The sequence below is a fragment of the Balaenoptera physalus genome, assembly GCF_965194825.1.
Source record: "Balaenoptera physalus genome assembly, chromosome: 17".
Classification (NCBI taxonomy): Eukaryota; Metazoa; Chordata; class Mammalia; order Artiodactyla; family Balaenopteridae; genus Balaenoptera; species Balaenoptera physalus.
Window position 1 is genome coordinate 2854417 of NC_138895.1, and position 19711 is coordinate 2874127.

The window sequence follows — 19711 nt, forward strand, 5'->3', positions numbered from 1 at the left end:
CTCCACAAAAGACCCGTAACTTTTACACTGAGGAAAATATGCCACATTTCCTGAGATACTCAGAATTCAGGTGCACAAAAATACTGGATTCTGGACCACAACAAAGCTGCAGAATCAACTGGAGGAACAGTTGTAGCAAATGGATAAAGTTGGACAGAATTAAAAACACACTAAAAATAAACCTTCCATATGAATCAGAATTTTTTTCCAAGATTTATGTACAATGGCATTTCCGGTCCATATCTGGGTCAACTTAAACCATTTAAGAAACAACTTGAGACCTATTTAGCCTAAGCATGATCCGGCTGTTGAAAATAAGTAATTATCAAATTAACAATAATCAGTAATTTTTATAAACTCGTTGTTAGTAAAGAAAAATAGGTGAATTCATTTTGTTTATGAATTTTCCCAGCATTTATCACCAGCTTCCTGAATTGGTCTAATGACAAATTAGGTAAAATTGAATATCTGACAAAAAGTTTTTTTAGAGAACTACGAGACTAGGAAATGTTATTTTTAATTAAAATGTTTTTTTTTTTTTGAATTTCAGAAAACTAGGCTTTGAAAAATAAACCATAAGGGTTAAACTGCAGAATTTTAAGAATCCAGGTTCTGAGGACATCAACAATGGACCGTGTTTTTGATCTATATTCTAGACAATTAGTGTTAACTGCACATGACAGAAAGCTCAGCCTGGTGAGTGAGAAGCTGGCCTGAGTCAGAAGTCTGGATTCCTTACTAGTTGTTTAATCTTAGGCTATTTATGTAAACTGTTTATTTTCACTTTCTTCATCTGAAAATTGGAAGTATCATCGTTTCTACCTTCTAAGGTTCTTGGAGGATTGATGAGACAGATTGCTCCAGGACCCTCAGGACTGCCTGGCTCTCAATAAATATTAATTTTATTGCAATTATTGATGCTAATAAAGTGCTTAAACAGTAATTTCTATGTCTCCAGGAGGGTCATATTAAACATTTTTCCTCTCAAAGTTGCTTCTCTCTGCTAATGTCTTCTTTTTCTCTATGAATTTTATATTTCTCCTTAATCCAAAGCACACAACGTATTCATTCCTTCAAATTTCTCTTTTTCTTTGCAAGTTATTCTTCAAGACACATTACTCTAAAGGACTTTTCCCTCCTCTGAATAGTTTGATTCCCTAAAAAGACTCCAACTGGAAACACAGTTCTTTAGCTGTGGGATGCCCGAGGAACCCACCCTGGGAGGGCACACATGGCAGGCTTCTGGAGTCTTGACCATTTTCAACTTCTCTCCATCATTCTACAAGGACATCAAGTCTCCAAACAAATAGGAATTGTTAATGAGAGCAGATGTAAAAAGCAAGAACGTAAGGCAGCCAGACACTCTGGCCATTTAATCCTGTCCCGACGTGTGGGTATATCTATGTTCTGCTCTCATAAAAGTAGTTTAAAATGTAATATTTTCAACGATAAAATCGACAACAGATGCAGGGCCATGGATTTCCTACAAACTCATTTCCACAGAGAAGAGCACCAGCATGAAAGCTTGCACCCAATTCTGATAGATCCAGTTCCACTAAGTTGATGAACCGAAACTTGCAGAATGAAGGTACTAAGCTAGCCCTCCAAAGGAAATCACAGAGCACAGTGGCCTGGAAAACAACCATGTGAATCATAAATGCATACATTGCAAACGTCAAGGTGTGCCAGACACTGTTACACATCCAGACGCTGTTACACATGCTCCAGTTTTCACACATTTCCCAGAGGAACACATAGACCATCGCTGTTTTCAGAAAGGTGGATTAGACCCTGAGTTTGGGACTTCCTGGGCTTGCAAACCTAGAGAGGAGACAAGGGCCTCCTCTTGCTCCTGAAACATTTCACTACAAAGTAGCATCAGGACAGAAAATGTACTGGCAGCATGCGTTTCTTTAAATATGCACTTAGAAAAAACAACAACTATACCTTGCAAAGACTCTGTGAAAGAAAACCCACTTGGAGTTTATTCTGCAAAACCTAGTCAGGTGGAATTTCCAGAGCATTGCCCGAGGCGCGTAGCACAGTATCTAAGGCGGAAGTGCTCAGATCCACCCCAAACCCCATCATCACATTATCTTCAAATGTCTACTGTCAAAAATTCACGTGATTATCTGATAGAATTATCTAAATTTTTTCAAAAATTGAAGTATAGTTGATTCACAATGTTGTGTTAGTTTCAGGTATACAGCACAATAATTCAGATATATATCTGAATATATATATATATACACACCATATACATACTTTTCATATTCTTTTCCATTATAGAGTTATTACAAAATATTGAGTGCAGTTCCCTGTGCTACACAGTAGGTCCTTGTTGATGATCTATTTTATACATAGTAGTGTGTATTTGTTCATCCCAAACTCCTAATTTATCCCTCCTCCCCCTTCCCTTTTGGTAACCATAAGTCTTCTATGTCTGTGGTTCTATTTCTGTTTTGTAAATAAGTTTGTTTGTATCAGTCAAGACATGGAAGCAACCTAAATGTCGATTGACAGAGGAATGGATAAAGAAGATGTGGTACATAGATACAATGGAATATTACTCGGCCATAAAAAAGGATGACATAATGCCATTTGCAGCCACATGGATGCACCTAGAGATGATCACACTGAGTGAAGTAAGCCCGGCAGAGAAAGACAAATATCATATGATATCACTTATATGTGGAATCTAAAACAGAATTATCTAATTATTAAAAAGAAACATGGAGCATTCTGGACTTGGGTTATTCCTCACTCATGTTCTCGGATGAGCTCAGTTCCTTACTTCCATCAGCAGGAAAACAAACCACACACGGGTGTGTGCACAGAGGCAGTGCACCCTCCAAGGAGAAAGTGGAGATTTTCCCAGGTTACAGAACAGCGTTTTTGTGTTTTGTTATCAAAATATTAGCTTGAATTGTTTCGGATCGACAATCAGTAGTTTCTCCCCTTCTCAGTTTCTTTGGTGTAGAGACAGAGGCCAAGTGAAATAGGCCTGTTGGCTTATTCCTCACAGTAAAATGAGGAGCCGAGGCTTGAAAAGGACAAAACGTTCTAATAATTAAAGTTGATCAATCTTAGAAAAAGTAAAGTAGGGCAACCCTTACCTGAGCTCCTGGATTAGAGAATCCATTGGTGCTATTGACAGAAAGAAAGAAAGAGAAGGAAAATCAGTTTATAATTTTGAAAACTGTATGACAGAAACCTTTTACCGCCTAGAGATAACGACCAATGTATGCTTAATGCAGACCCCACTCAATTTCCCTCTGGGCCGATTCATCTTTTCTGGTTCTGGTTCTTTGGAAACAAGAGGACAGGTGATCATGGCCCAGAACAGATGGTTCCAGATTAGTGCCTCAGGTGACCCTGGGACTTCGAAGTCATGGATTGGACTTCCAAATACCTGTCTTTAGAGATTCATTGAAAAAGTACAGGAGTACGAAGGACTTGAACTATTTTTTAAATCAATTTTACTGTCTCTAGGAAAAATTTCAAAAGAATCCTGTTTACTGTTTTATTGACATTAAACAAGCATTTAAATAAAACTGGCAAAGTTTTATTAATAAATATCCTAAGATTCTGTTCCTTCAATTTCTTCCCTGTAGAAAGAGAAGTTTTAGTCACGTTAATTTCAACATCCTATTAAAAATAAGATATTTCTAGAAAAAAAGAGCTTTGATTTTTCTGAGATGATGGGAACTAAAGAAGTTCATGTTTATAAATACCTGCCTACACCAGGATAAGCAGCATATTGAGAGAGACAACAGGTGGTTTTAAGGATGACTCATGCTGCAATGAGAAACAGTTGTTTCAGTTCTCAAAGAACATTTTGGCTCTATTTAAGGGTGTATATGTATGTGCCAAAAGGATCCAAAGTCCAAAAAGAATGGCAAATTAAAATACTCACATTTTAGAAGTATGATAGAGTTGTGTGCTTTCAGAAGTCAGAATAAGAGATTCGAATAATCCAAACACAGTTCCTAGAATGCTGATGTTTATGGCAGACGTGAGCCTATGCTAAATAATGATAAAACTGTTCTTGTTTTAAAAACCTGTATTCCATAGAGAAGCTTGCTGCGTAAAAATGTGATATTTCCAAAACTGCATTCCAAATATTAGGATATACGATGTAATTACTTTTAAAGTAACTTAAACTAAACTTGGAAAATAGAACACTGTGAAACTTCAGTTTGGGTAGAGAAAAGTCCCGTATCTTGTACAGCCAGATTCTGCATTTTGTTTATCATGGCTAATGATAACCAGGGTTGTATTTTAACTGAAAAAAAAAATCATCCTGGAATTGAAAAAAAATGGGGGATTCTGGACTTTACTGAAACAGGAGTTATTTACCTTGACTACACACATAAACAAAGCTAATGAAAGCGTTGAATTTGATTAGACATTTTCAACTGTAAATCTCAAAACGCTTACAAATGACTGCCTGATAACTGTCCGACCCAACCTTTCCTCAGCAAGACCAACGCTAGGAGGGTCAGGTGGGGAACAGCTGCCCAGCTTCCTTCCAGAGGCCAGGCTGAACCTTCCATTTAGAATGAAGGGTCACACAAATATAGCTAATTATAATAAAAGTTATTTTCCTTAAGGGGTATTATTGCCAGTCAATCCTGTTTTCCAGATGTTTAGATCATCAAGGGCCTGTTTATATTTCAGTGTTACATTACCATCTGTTGGTTACAAAAAGAGAGGGATAACTGACAAGTTAAACCTTTCAGACGTTGCTTCGCAGAGCTGCTGGAAATTCCCAGCAGGGACAGTCCAAAAACAAACATCGTCATTTTACTTGAACTAAGTTTAGACTGGAAGCCACTAAACCGGATAACATAAAAATCAAAACCTGCTTTGGCAACAAACGAACAATTCGGTCTTTTCCCTTGGACATTAAAGGTCACGTCAATAATCTGAGGTCTCCACGAAGTGTTCTTCCCTTGCTGACCCTTATGCTATTTTGCACGATGTTTAAATCTACTCACGATTGCATTTTGTAAAAATTAGCATCCTACATCATTTGGACTATTCTGAGTCCTTTACTCCTGGTTCATAGTATTTACTAGCCTCTCAATGCCATGATCCAATGTCCTGGCTTGATTTAAAAATGGAAGCCCTGAGGAAGTTGTAATTCTTCTGACTACACGTCAGGGACTGAGCATGGAACGCCCACATTTCATGGTGTGCTGAGCACGGTGTCATGGAATCTGCTTGCTAACTCACCCTTGGTTCCTTTCGCACGGGTACGCAGCGTTTTATCTTCAGCCTCTGCATCCATCTGTAACGTGAGCACAAAGTCCTGAGGTCACTGCTTTGACATTGACCAAAATACGAACACATGTCACTAGAAGTTCTGAAGGTCATTATGAAAAGCAGAGTAGCCTTTCATGCTCTTGAACAGCATCTGACTCTGAAGAGATAGAGCTGTGACTGCCTCACACCCCATGAGTTCTGGAAACACTTCTATAGATGCCGGAACCAGACGGAAGGGACAAGAGGGCAGATGTCCTTGCCCACAAGTGTTTGCTACTGATTCAAACACTTCCGGCATTACAAAGATAGAAAGAGGGATGGTCTGATGAACAGTGATGGTGAAAGAGACAAAACCTCAAATGCCAAACCAAAAGGTTTCAGATTAATTTACTAAACCAGATTCCTTTGCATTTCTAGAAACTTTCTGCTACATGCTTCTTTCTAAGTTAGGAAAAATAATTCCCACTGTAAAAATCCAACATGAACACAAAACACTGAAATGCCCTCATTGTAAAATACCACTGGAAATGTTTACGATCAACAATGGCATACATTTACTCCCATAATTCCAGAATAAATGTGGGTTATAATCGTCCAAATCCATAAGGAAAGTAAAATTTGAGTGTTGTGTCTGTCACTGTCAAATTCCCTAAAACATCATTACTAATGATTTTAAATATAATCGAGCTAATTATCAAAGGGATGCCAAGACATAAAAAGCTTGTTGTTTCTGTCCACACGGAGATAGAGTCTGACCTGACTGCACCCAACCATCCCACTAGGATCCTCTAAGCATCTCGTAGTTTAATTCACTTTTGCACTTTATCAGAAGGAATTCTTAAGCAGAAGGAAGTTGTTCTGCTTGTTGAAAATCAGAAGCAGGCGGAAGGCGCTCTCCGTGGCTCGTCCTTAAATCCCGACGCCGGCGGGGATGCGGTGTGACCGCAATGAGAACGGGAGACGCATCTCTGCTTTCCGAGGCTGAGTTGTGATGGAAAGCACTGACCTGCTATAGACTTGTAATAGGGGAGCAGGTGTGGCAATGATGGACTTTAATTTCCTTTAATAAACCTTTTATGTGCCACACTTTTACTGCCATTCGACGCTCTCCAAGGTCCTGCACATAATAGGTTCATTACTTTTGATTACTATAGTCTATTGAGACAAACAACTCCAGAACACACTATATATTATGTTCAGTTAAACCAATATAGACTATTTATCCATTGTGCATTTTTTCACCTGCAACACTACAGACAAAATTAATGACAGCTCTCGTAAGCTGAAACTATTAAAACCACCAGCACCCTTTTGTCATCATTTCATAATAAACACCACACCGATCGCTGAACTGTTTTTCAAATTAGCCAACAAAAGTGTCCGCTGCTTTTTTGAGCAGCCGTTGCTTTAGTCTAAATAAAACGGTCCATTGTTAACGAATATTTTCCAACTACATGATAAGAGAAAACAACAGGAAAACAGAGGAGGTTTTTTTATTTTTCCTCCTGTAGATTTCCCTTCTTCTAAAACCACACAGACTTATGACAGATGAGACACTGCCTGGGGTTAACGTGGCTTGGTTTACACAGGACGGTGACCACCGTGTTGTGAAGTCCTTCTCCGTGAGGCTCTCTGCTGCATATAAAGTGGCTCAGTTCACGCAAACTCCCTTCTGTGTGCTATACGAGTCACTGGATTAGGAGAAACCAGTAGCCTGAGGGTTAAAATGGTGCAAACCATCAACTATTTCCGAGGGAGCTCCTCCCGTGGGTGAGCAACGCCTCAACACGGGTCTGCAGTCACCCTGCGTGCAGGTGCTCTGATAGCTCCCCCCGCCACTCTGGGCGTCCCCACCCTCGCCCGCCCCCAAACACAGGTGGAGGTTGAACTCCACGAGTTTCTTTACAGAAACACGGTGTGCAGAGTGCCAGCAGGCATATAGAAATGTCAGAAAACTGCTTAAACGTAACCTTCTTCATAACGGCTCCAAGACTCGTGCTCTTTCACAATTCAGCTCCCCGAGGACCTGAGGGGACTGCCACCGCCCCATGCAGCCACCTCCCCGTTAAAGTCATCGGAAGGGAGGCATAAATATTCATGCGCCTCTGCTTGATGGGGCCTGGAGCGCCAGCCTCACGCCTGCATGTTGTGGGGCTATTGTCCTCTTGCTGGTGGAGCACATACGTCCCACACAAGCCCTGTAAGAACTGGAAACTCATCCACGAAGCTCAGCCTTCATTCTAACTTGCGGGCCAGGTTGTAGGTGTGGGATGGGTCAGACCCCAACATACAATCCATCCATTTCACCTCTCTCCTGTTCACACCTGAAGGACCGTAGCTGCTACTAAGTTCAGGGTCTAGTCATGTCTTGCAGCTCTTTGGGAATGAGAACATCAGACACCTAGAGCATACGTGCTTTTCTTTGGGGGGCAACAGTCATGAGAAAGCTCGCTCTCTGGTAGATCTCAGCTTAAAAATAAGCCTTTGTTCTCAAAAACCTTACACATGGGAGCAGGAATCTCAAAATATTCTTTGGATTATTCCCATGGACTTTAATAAATTGCCAAAGGGAAGACTTAATTTTTGTAAAATCGAACCTCGGATTCAGTGGGTACCATGTTCCGGTGATGGTTCATTCAAGGGGAAAGAGGTTCTACCTCACTGCTGGTGCTGAGACCCAGGGGGCGTGCAGCGGGGCAGGGGGACGGCCACCCCTTCAAGCTCTCCACGTTACAGAAGAGGCCACCAGTACGTACGATTCAGGACAATGACCTAACTCACATGGCCTGTATCTTGAAAACTCCACTTCCTGTTGGGGACGTGGGTTTTTTTTTTTCTATTGGAAAAGGACACTTGACCACCTTTACTACCAAAGTCCCAAATTCTATCGACAAGCCTGCAACTGATTTTGTGAAACTTAAAGAATCATTTCTTTTCCCAAAATAGAGCTTTGATTTTCTAAAAAGCTGTCCTTCTCCTCACTTCTTAGGACCTTTATCTCCATCCCATTGTTTATGGATGGGAACAAGACAAGACATTTTCTGACATTCCTATCATGGGTTCCTCCTGGCTTTGACAATCTACTCAATCGAGATAAAATATTAAAGGCAAGTTTTGCCACTCTTATTTTTCCTGAAAGTAAGAAAAGTTCTTTTAACCTATAATTATGGATATGTTATGTATAATATTTATGTAGAAAGGAAAAAAAGTGTTCCTGCTTGCTATCTATTTCATAATAAAGCCGTGAAAAAAAATTTTAAAGACTTTCTTCCCCAGTTCTCTGGGGAGAGGAGTTAATACAAGAAGAGGCAAGAGGGAAAGAAACTTATAAAATACAGAAGGCAAAGAAGCAAAACTTGGGGGAAGGATATGCCAGCACCAACAACGGAGATAAGCAGATAGGCGATGAAGAAGAAAAATGACGATAAAATAAATTTTCACTACTTAGTTGAATGTGGAAAGCTTTCATTTACTATCGTCACATATTTACAGACCTACATACAGGTGTGCACAGTAATTCCCTAGTGACATGGACTTGACCCCCTTTTCCTCCTGGTGCTTAGTTAGTTACATCAGGGGTGATCAGGATATCTTCCTTCTACATCGCTCCAAGGCACAGATCTGGTGCCTTCTTTTGGGCTGAAGAGGGACCCGTGGAACTGCTGATTTGTGGAAGGGAGAGATTCAAGGAGCAGGACACCAAATTGATAAACTCAATTTTGCTTTCATTCATACAAGCAAATTACAGGTATGTGAGGAGATTTAGTTCCCTTTGATTTTATTTTTCACTCAAAAATCCTATTTTAACCTAATGGTTAAACAAACAAAATTATTTGTCAACAAAAACAACTTCCAAGTAAATATTTAATCACTTCTTAAGATTTGGGGAAGGGACTTCCCTGTTGGCGCAGTGGTTGGGAATCCGCCTGCCAATGCAGGGGACACGGGTTCGAGCCCTGGTCTGGGAAGATCCCACATGCCGCGGAGCAACTAAGCCCGTGAGCCACAACTACTGAGCCTGCGCGTCTGGAGCCTGTGCTCCGCAACAAGAGAGGCCGCGATAGTGAGAGGCCCGCGCACCGCGATGAAGAGTGGCCCCTGCTCGCCGCAACTAGAGAAAGCCCTCGCACAGAAACGAAGGCCCAACACAGCCAAAAATAAATAAATAAATAAATTAAAAAAAAAAAAGATTTGGGGAAAACAAATCTCTCGGTAATGCTTACATTTTATTTCTCCTTTCAACAGAACTCTGGACGCTGATGTCCTCAATATATATTTATAAGCAGTCTTGAGTTTCTTAATATTAGTAGAAAAGCCATGGTGATCATAACGTTTTGAGGATAGTTTCTCAAAAATCCTTATACAATTAATTGTCATACTGTTTAGTGACATATAATTTCATGCCGGTAGCTACTTTTAATTTGAGAAGTCCTTCACATACATTCAATTTGCAATAAGTCCCACTTTTAACAAGATTTCATTGTGTTCCTCTCCTGAGAGTTGGGAACTGACAAAGCAGTTTTGTCTGTTGTGTCTCATGACTCTTGTGGGCTGCCCCTTCAATCTTAGGAAACTCACGGCAACGGTGAGAGGAAGTTAGCTCTGTGCCTGCCCAGAGGAGGTCCAGGGGTCTTCCCCACGAGGAGCACCTTATCCTCAGCGGATGCTTTCTTTACAAAAATCATTTTTTAAAAAACGACAAAGAGAAACTCAGGAAGTTGGAAAAGGCTAAACCCAGAAAATGGAACAGCTAAATGATGCCAGTACCTTGGGATGAAACTTGGCCAGATTGAAGAACAAAGAACCCTACACCGAGTGCCCTTTCTTTTGATGATTCTGGCATTATTTTGTTTTAAACATAGCTTTGGATCAGCCCAAAACGGCAGCAAAAGATGTTTCCCTGTTATACAAGAAAAAGATGGGGAAAATGAGCTGTGATCCTAAAAGAATACTTGACTCATTGATGAGAATACCAAGATTGAATGTTCAAGTATGTTTTTTCTCTGTTCTTACCCTTTTATTGTTTTCCTGGTTCTCCTTTCATACATTTATTAATTCCTCAGGAAGAGTAATTCAGAAAGTAAACGTAAAAACATTTAAATGAATAAAATCAGGAGCTTTGACATCACCCTTGATGCCATGTTAATAATTTTCTGAACCTTTTCTGAATGCTTTATCCTAAATGAAATGAAAATTTTCTGAATCCTCTGTTTAGGGCACAGGATCCCTGATGTCAACTCTCTGTTCCTGTCCGTCTCTATTTGTACTGCCTTTGATTCTGCATACAAAGCTGAAGAATTGAATGATGGTACCGTTTACATCGGTGACCCATCTCATGTCCCCTGATCCCTCCCAGCCTGGCAAACACCACACCTAACGGAAAAGCAGGTTCGGCGCTCTCTCAGACGAAGCACAGCTGTCTGGAAAGAGCTCTTCCTGAAGGCCAAGGGCATCACATCCCCAACAGAGGAGATGCTTTTCAAAGGGAATTTCTAGAGTCAAGTGGAAATGCCCGGCAATGAAGGAAACCTTGGACCTGGGAGAGCTTGGGTGGCTTTAGGAGGAGGCTGAGGTGTTTTGATTCTTGCTTCTGATTTCGGAGTTTCTGTGGCTCCCGTGTGTAGACTAACCCTCTAACTTTGCACAACTGGCCACGTGACCATGAACCAAAGCCATACGTCTGTGTCCTTTTGCGTAACGACTCCAGCAAATAGTTCTAGTATTCCCTTAGGTGGACAGAGTGTGCCAACGATTTCTATTAGTCGCCGAACCACGGCCTCTGAGTCACAGCTTTGTGATCTAAGGGGGCAATCGCCAGCTTTGTGTTTTCGGAGACTTAAAAAAAATTTTAATATGCCCTGTTTAAAGATAACTCAGTGTAAGGAACACCCTAAAAGGGCCTTAAAAATTTTTTTTCTTGCTGATATTTTGAGAGGCATGTGTTGAAAAATGTGTAAATGTTAGAAAACAAGCTCCTTCATACAGGGATAAGTTATTTTAAATAGAATTTTTTCCCAAGGACAACCCAATTCCTTACTTTTTAGTGTCTGTAGGAATGAACTCTAGATGTCAGCTATAGTGCTTTTAAAAACATGCTTTTAAAATATCTCACTTATTTACTCTTAATCCTCAAGTAAACTGATTTCAAATACAAATAAATTCATATTGGAATTTTAAAACTATTTTAATGCTGAATCTTTCTCTAAGGGCAAACATGTTTAAACAAGTAACACATACCAATCAACATGCAAAAGGGTGTGTAGGTGAGGAGAACTTCACCTGTTTAATTTTTTAAAGGATTAAAGTGACCATACTTCTGACAAAAATCATAATTCTAAATTGGGCGTTAACAGTAAATTTCTGTCAAAGCAAATGGGCAGAGATAAAGCGCTGTTGTAGAGGAGAGCCTTTATATAAATGCTTTGATCGGACTCATTTTATTTCAATATATTCTACTCTTTAATAAAAACGTTGCCTTACCTCTCTCTTTCTCCAGGTAACTTGTACGCTAACTTGGTTTGCCCTCCTCTCTCAGAGTGACTGAATACCTTTGTCTGCTTTAGTGAGAAATCCTGCAATTCATTCTATTAAGATAAAAAGTAAGAGAAGGCATATAAGGTAGAACAAATAAATAGAAGAGCAATAATAAACAGTGAAGTGAACAATAAACAATTACCTATAATTCTGGTGGACTATACTACAAACAGAATGAAAATTTCATACTAACATATCAATGGGAAAACGATGTTTAGCTTTTTTAAGGTAAGCCAAATTAATTTTTGTTTTCCTTACCAAACAAAAATTGGTAAGAAAATTTTCTTACCAAACAAAAACTGGTAATTTCTCTCTTTCTCTCTCTCTTTCTCTCTCTCTCTCTATATAATTTATGTTATGCCTTCAATTTACTAGGAAAATTGGATAATAGGGATTCTCAGTATCATTATTGTCATTTTTACTTTTAACCACCAGAAGAAAAAGTTCAGACACGGTCTGGCACGTGTTATACTCAAGAAGTCCCAAAAGACAAGATTCCAAAGGCATCCGTATTCAGGGAGCTCTTGAATGAGGCTGTCTTAAAAGGCTACTAACGCTTTTTGCCAGTGTTTTAACCTGCTTCCTGTGGAAACAATTCGCACGTGGCTTCCTTGCTTTCAGACATAATACACAGGCCTGTGTCACCTCTATTTGGTCCCAGGGATGGAATAGAATCTGTCTTCAGTCCATTTGGCCCTTGAGAGAACACTCTGAAACTCAATGTAATACACTCAGCCTGATAAGAGAGTGGCTATTGGTACAAACACTCTACGTATACTATCTATATTAATGCACATTTACAATGGTTCACCCGTCAGTTCTGACATACTAGAACCCAAGTCACCAACCTTCCTGGCAGAAGATTTCTCTCGTCCGTGTTTTACCCTTTGCAGTAGGTTGGCGTGCCCAGCTTTTTAACCATGGGTTTCTGTGTTACTTGAAAGCTTTGACCAGACATTAAGCAGATGCTTCTTCAACTCAACTCAGCAACTCTAGTTCCTAGGGAAAAATGGGGATAAAACCTTCAAAAGATAGAGCAGATTATCGCACAGGATGTAAGGATTGAAAAGTAGCACAGGAATCGGGACTTCTTAGTTTGTTTGATTGCAACTAAAAAAAAAAAAAAAAAAAAAGAGCTTTCTCTACAAACGTGTTTGGCTTCTCCTCCTTCACCCTCGGTCCACCTGCCTGTCCCCTTTGTTTGCCACACTCTAACCTAAGACAAAAGATCCCGGAAAACACTGGTGGGCAGAGCTCTTTCTAAATCCTGAAAGTAATGGCTTTTTGTCTACACCCTATCGTGTTGTGTGTTTATTAGCAATACATTTTCCATTTATTTTCTCAAAGATTGCCAATAAAGAACTGAATCACATAAGGGAGTAGCTGTAAACCCTCTGAGTTCCCTAATGTCAAACTCATTAGCATCCGAATAAGCACACAGCAGCACATCATCTGCACAATTGCAATTTTTTACTACTTTTAATAGCGTTTCTCAGAGGGCTCATTTTCAACTTTCTTCAGTGGTTAGTTGGTTCTCAGGGGAAAAGTAGCTTCCTGACGCTCGCGGCTTCCACGCAACAACCCGGCCGTTTGCTGTCAGATGCATCAGCCCTCTGCCCTAACCCCATCTGCTGTCTCTCCCCTCCCCGGGGATGAGAGTTAAGGCAGCACAGCTGAGATCCACGTGGAGCCGTGCACAGAGGGCGCCGACAACATATAAGTTTAGAAATATGATTTGACACAAACGGGCTGGGAAGTCCAAGTGCACCAAAATACGGATGGGAAAGAGGGGCCCGCGGACGCTCGCCGTTCCAGGCGTCCATCATTCGTAACTCCACCCGCCGCCTTTTGGAAACACACCCTTGGCTGATACCAAAAGGAATCTTCCACTGCAATCGGTTCCCTCCATTCCCTGCTTGTGTCCTGTTATTATATCAAAGAGATACCTTAAGAAACCCATTTTTATTCATTGCCATCTTTAATCTCTTTGATGACCTTAAACCATGTTGTGAAACTTAAGGACTTCCTAAAATTTTCATAGGAGATACACATTTTGGAAGACAGTTAACCTAAGACTTGGAATCTTGACCAAGCTCCCCCAACTTGTAACTGAGTTAGTTCTATCCCCCGCCTACCAGGATGGACACTTTTCTATTGAAGCCCATCTCTTCCTGAAACAGCAATCTTAAAAGGTAAAACTATATGACACCCAAGGAGTTGGGAATGGGCTACACAGTCCTTCAGTGTGTGCTCTAAGTAAGTAAGACGTGGCTTCCCTTGTTAAATGGAGGCATCACAGAGTTCTCCATTTGTCTGCTCTGCCATATGCCAATAATAGCGGATGGAGTCCTAAATTTACAGCCGCTTCAGTGGTAAGTACTCGCTTCAGAAAAAGACGGTTCTTTAAACCTATAATATAATGTAATGAATCTGCAGTGTTATTTTTAAAAAAGGATATATCAGATTATATTTTATTAGTGGTGGTGGTGGGGTGACCTAAAGTGATAGGATGCAACCGTCAATTGTGTCCTTAAAGCAGAGAACCATAGATCTACTTACGATTCAAAGAAAACTCTATATTAAAAAAGAATCCTCCAAACTAAACTCAAAGTGAAAAATTTGGTGAAAGGGCAAGCACATTGAATACGAAATGTCATAGCACCGGTAGCCCTGTGATATAACTACTATTTTGGGAATTTGCTTACCAACAGAACCAGGTGGGATGCAAAATGCATGGCCGGCTCAGAAGTTTGGGATGCTAATTCAAGCTCCAAACACCACTCTCAGATTTAGTTTCCTGCCAAGTAAAATGAAAACAGGAGAATGCCAGCATGTTAACCTCAGCACTGCTGGCCCTTGAGGTCCTGTCTCCTAACCTCTCACACTTTTAACCTCTCAGTCACTAACTTCGGGATATTCACCAATTGTTCATTAGTTGAAACGATGAAAAAGGGGGATTATTCTTGCTTGTTTTTGCCTTTTAATGGGAAGGCAAGTCCTTTATAGTTCTAAGTTTCCAGCATTATTTTTATATTAATCACCATGATAATTTTAGTGAGAGTCAAATTTCGTATAAATCTGCCAGGACAGACAATCGAATTCTTTGGCTTTCCGTTTGCCATGTTGTGCCATTAAATTTCGAATGAAAATTTAAACCCCATATTTTGATGTTTCTAGTCAATGAGCTATAGAATTGCCTTTCCTATCATAGCAAGAGATTATATATTTAGAAATTGATGCACACAATTTACATTCGCCTACTGCCACTTTATATTTATGCCGTCAAAGATGACTTTCTTCTTCTTAGCTTTCCAGGTTGATATTAGGGGGTTAGGCTTCATTGGCTGGGGCAAATGAAGAGAAGTGGTGAGTTTCTTTTAAGTCGTTTTAGGCAAAGAAATATACTGTTGATTGGCCACAAGCTTTACTTTGACCATCAGCCCAGAATTAGGCTCCTGGTCAACGTAGGAGTAGAAAGAAGAGCTTCATCAAAACTGGAACAGCTCCACAGGAAAAGCAGCTCCCACTGCAAAGTGGGGTGGTGGTATCACTTACTGTTAGGGGGGATGTTTTGGATTTTATGTCGCTGCATTTTCAACAAGACTAATTCTTTGATATCAGCAACCAAATTGCTTTTCATGATCCATTCTGAACGTTTTTTGCTTCCCCAAGTGATCAGTGAAGTTCAAACACAAACAAAACTTCTTCTTATGCAGTAGAGTTTGTTATTTTACAAGAAGAGGAGAAATAAGATTTGTCAATGTACAAAATTTCCATTGACGGATTTAATTGATTTTTACTGGTTTGCCTGGCTTTTTGAAATCTCTGCCCTATGAAGTCTTTCAAGGAATTTGAAGTACAAGGAATGCTATGGCAACTCTGATCTTCTCTAGAAAATGTAATTTTTTGCTTTGCAAATTGCTGTAGTCATACAGAGCATCAAAATAACTTCTGGTTTCCACTGAGATGGATAAGAAGTCATCTGATCCTTGTACTAGCAGGCATTGTATTATTTGTGTTTGTCCTTCCATCACCTGTAAAAATAAAACACAGGGGCTTCCCTGGTGGCGCAGTGGTTAGGAATCCGCCTGCCAATGCAGGGGACATGGGTTCGAGCCCTGGTCTGGGAAGATCCCACATGCCGCGGAGTAAGTAAGCCCGTGAGCCACAACTACTGAGCCTGCGCGTCTGGAGCCTGTGCTCCGCAACAAGAGAGGCCGCGATAGTGAGAGGCCCGCGCACCGCGATGAAGAGTGGCCCCCGCTTGCCGCAACTAGAGAAAGCCCTCGCACAGAGACGAAGACCCAACACAGCCATAAATAAATAAATAAATAAATAAATAAATAAATAAATAAATTAAATAAAATAAAAAAATAAAAAAATAAAACAAAACACAGGCCTCTTCTCCTTAAACTCTGACGCAATGCCAATAACTTGTGCAAGACCCCGATTTTTTCCCTGCAAGAGGATTTAACTTTCACCTGATTTAAGTAACAAAATAGCCCTCAAAGCTACTTAAAGCCTTGCTGCAATTAACATAGCTGAATTCAGATGCCATTCATGACTGATAATTCCAACACCTTGTGGGGAAAAAAAGAGTTGCATGCTGTAAACATTATAAACATATTCAAATAAGCTTAACACAATCTGCCATGCTTATTTCTGCCTAGATCATGGACCAGCGAAATGGTTAATGCAAATGGATTTATAATTTGCTTTGGGGGGCCAGTTTCTTCTCCTTATTTATTAGCCCAGCTGATGGGGCAGATTTGATGAGGCACTTCTGGAATAATTGAGTCATCACACAAAGAAGGCTGCTAGCATTCAGAGTGGTTTTATCAGCAGCAAGCAGGCCTGATTACTGACAATTACACTCTGATCCGGTGATGGAGGAGAAAGAGCCAACGAGTGGGAAATGTCCGTGTTTCTATCCAGGAATAATTTCTACATTCATTTTACATGCTAAGTGTTTCCTATCTCTGCATAATAAACTGTAAACAGGAATCGATGGCACAATGTCCCTTAATATTTCCTGGTAATGAAGACACAAATGTACAGTGAGTGCTGATAAATATAGATGAAACATAAGCTATTCTCCTAGTCTGCATTGTTACCTTTAAAACAAATGCATTTTTCTGGTAAAAGCATAATCAGAGCTAATGCAAAAAAATGACAGAAGATTGAAACTGTCCTTGTAACTACATAGAAACTTTGGAAAAGTCCTCTTAATCACTGCTGCTCACGGGCTGAAGGTGAGACAGTAGGAACCACGTCATTCTGCTTCTCCACAATCAATGGTGAAGAACTCCTTGGGTTACACACATCAGAGGACACGGCAACAGTGACTGTCTTTAGCACGCAGAGCCCATCTCAGTGAAGCTGGCACGAGGGGAGCTTCGCCAGCGTGGGTTTCCATTTCCCCTTCATCAGGCCTTTCGACAGAATGGTGATCGTGAATAACCAAGTTAGACCTGAGATGGCAGGATCTGCCTTGGAGAGCAAGGCAGCGCTCTCTCCTGCGTGGCTTTTCAACCACTTGTTTATGGCATGGTTCTTAACAAAACACTATGAGCAAACATGCATCTCACAGAGATCATCTCATTAAACTAGCTTTCCCTCTGACTCAGAACCTAGTTGGAAATGCCCAGGGAAAGGGAATGTGCAGATTTCTTAGTGTGCTGCTATAGATTTTAGTGGGAAAACTTTATTTCCTGTAATATCAAGTTTCCGCTTTTAAAAAGCCAATCAGGTGTAAAGCCCTGCGTAATGAACCTACTTGGGTCTGTTTGCTTAATCTTTTCTCTAAAGCCCCTTCCTGGCTTCCAAAGAAATAAAAGTTATCCTCTGTTCTCCTGTGGTAACTATGGAAACTCTGTTTTATCAAACTAACCACTTAACTTCAAGGCTTGTGTTGCAAGTAAATGTGCTATTTTGAGTAAATCTATACTAAACAACCCTATAATGTCAAAACATTTTAAATAACGTTCAAAGAGCACTTGTTGATTCAGAAATGAGGTTTTTTATTATGTAAAGGGAATTTTCTCTATTTAAGCTGTTTTATTCTATAGATTGTTACACAATATGCTTGATATCCTAAGACATTTTCTATTTTCCTTGCCCGTTTTTAAGAGGTTTTTTAGATTTTTTTTTCAACAAGTGTGCTGCTTTTCCCAACAGGAACTGTTCATTTTGCATTAAAATCTTCACCATATTCTGTAAAATTGAATTAAGGTAAAAGAATAAAGTCATTTATCTTTATTGTCTGACTAGGAAATACGGGATGGGCGAATCTAACGAAATTTACAAAGAAATGACTTGATTCTCAAACATTGAAGCCAATGGGCACTGGATTTTTGCAGAATGATTTTTGGATTTTGTTCTCATTACAGTGTTTAATTTAATATGGATTCTGTTAATATAAGTCTCTTTGTCCTAAACACTTTACTTATTATTGGGTCAATACACTTTTATTGAGAACTGATCTAGGGAACTCCATGTTAGTCTCGGGCATCAAAAGATATAGGAAGCACAGCTCCTGCCCTCGTGGTACAAACCAGAAAACTGAGGATTCCAGTAGGATGTGGAAAGTATGAAAACTGTTGCTTCCATGTCCTGGCTATTGTAAACAGTGCTGCAGTGAACATTGGGGTGCATGTATCCTTCTGGGACATGTTTTTCTCCAGATACATGCCCAGGAGTGGGATTTCAGGGTCATATGGTAGCTCTATTTTCAGTTTTTTAAGGAACTTCCATACTCTTATCCATAGTAGCTCCACCAGTTGACATTCCCACCAACAGCGTAGGAGGGTTCCCTTTTCTCCACACCCTCTCCGGGATTTATCATTTGTAGACTTTTGGATGATGGCCATTCTGACTGGTGCGAGGTGATACCTCATTGTAGTTTTGATTTGCGTTTCTCTAATAATAAGGACCTACTGTATAGCACCGGGAACTCTGCTCAATGTTATGTGGCAGCCTTGGGAGAGAATGGGTACATGTATATGTAGCTGAGTCCTTTGCTGTGTACCTGAAACTACCGCAACATTGTTAATTGGCTATATTCCAATATAAAATAAGAAGTTTAAAAAAAAACACCTAAATTCTCAAGTTAAAAAAAAAAAAGAAAGAAAGAAAGTATGATAACGGAAGAGGCAGAAACAGCGACAGGAGTGCAGCCTGGAAACGCTTCCAGAAATGATGAATCCTGAAGAATTCATCCTGAGAGATTCAGAGACTTTGGCTAAAATAAGTAAACGTCCCCAAAGACCAGTTGAAAAAAATACCAACAGTCGAAATCATACTTGGCTTGGTGAAACAACGTATTAAAGCCATATTTTTGTATAGTTATGCAAGGGTCCAAGGAGACCAGCTGGTCAAATGACAGAGCTAAAATTCAATGTTTAGAATGTGTTGATGTTATTCGTAACTTCCAAAGGAACTTTTCCCTTCAGTATCAGAGCTGAAAAATCTGTCTGTTGAAATGCAATTTGTCATCCATGCTGTGCTGCAAGAGGCCGCATCTCACAGAATTCTGTGTCCAAGTCCTGTTCTGATGGCACCTCCACCCGGATTCATAGGTGCTGCCTGATGCCACGCTGACTCAAGGTCACTTTATCGTCCTGGCGCTGGTAAAGCTCACGGACGTGAGGGGCTGTGTAGCGTTGACCTTTCATTGCAACATGATGTTGTGGCCAAAGTAGGTGCTCAATATATTATTACTGAATTCAATTAAAATAAGCCAAAGATAATACTCTTCAAATGCTTGAGATATTATCCTATTAATTGTATTCAAAACATAACTTCTCAGCACAACATCTGGAACTTATAGATTTTGTCTGTTTGATTGCAATGCCAGGTAAGCAGAATTTACGATTTTGTCTTCAATGTTGTCTTCCCTTGTGTTAAAAAG

The 19711-nt window shown here is 40.1% G+C and overlaps 1 protein-coding gene across 11 annotated transcripts in view; it reads right to left on the bottom strand.

Annotated features, from left to right (window-relative positions):
• The window catches only part of ST18 (ST18 C2H2C-type zinc finger transcription factor), a 308958-nt gene that overhangs the window by 90288 nt on the left and 198959 nt on the right, over window positions 1-19711 (bottom strand). For 6 of the 11 annotated variants that reach the window (XM_082432989.1, XM_082432997.1, XM_082432990.1 and 3 more), the window contains 2 exons: window positions 5239-5293; window positions 3117-3150 (listed from right to left, as the gene is read on the bottom strand). In XM_082432989.1, coding sequence (XP_082289115.1) covers window positions 3117-3150; window positions 5239-5293 — 89 coding nt within the window. The other 5 variants (XM_082432995.1, XM_082432994.1, XM_082432993.1 and 2 more) reach the window with 5 other exon arrangements.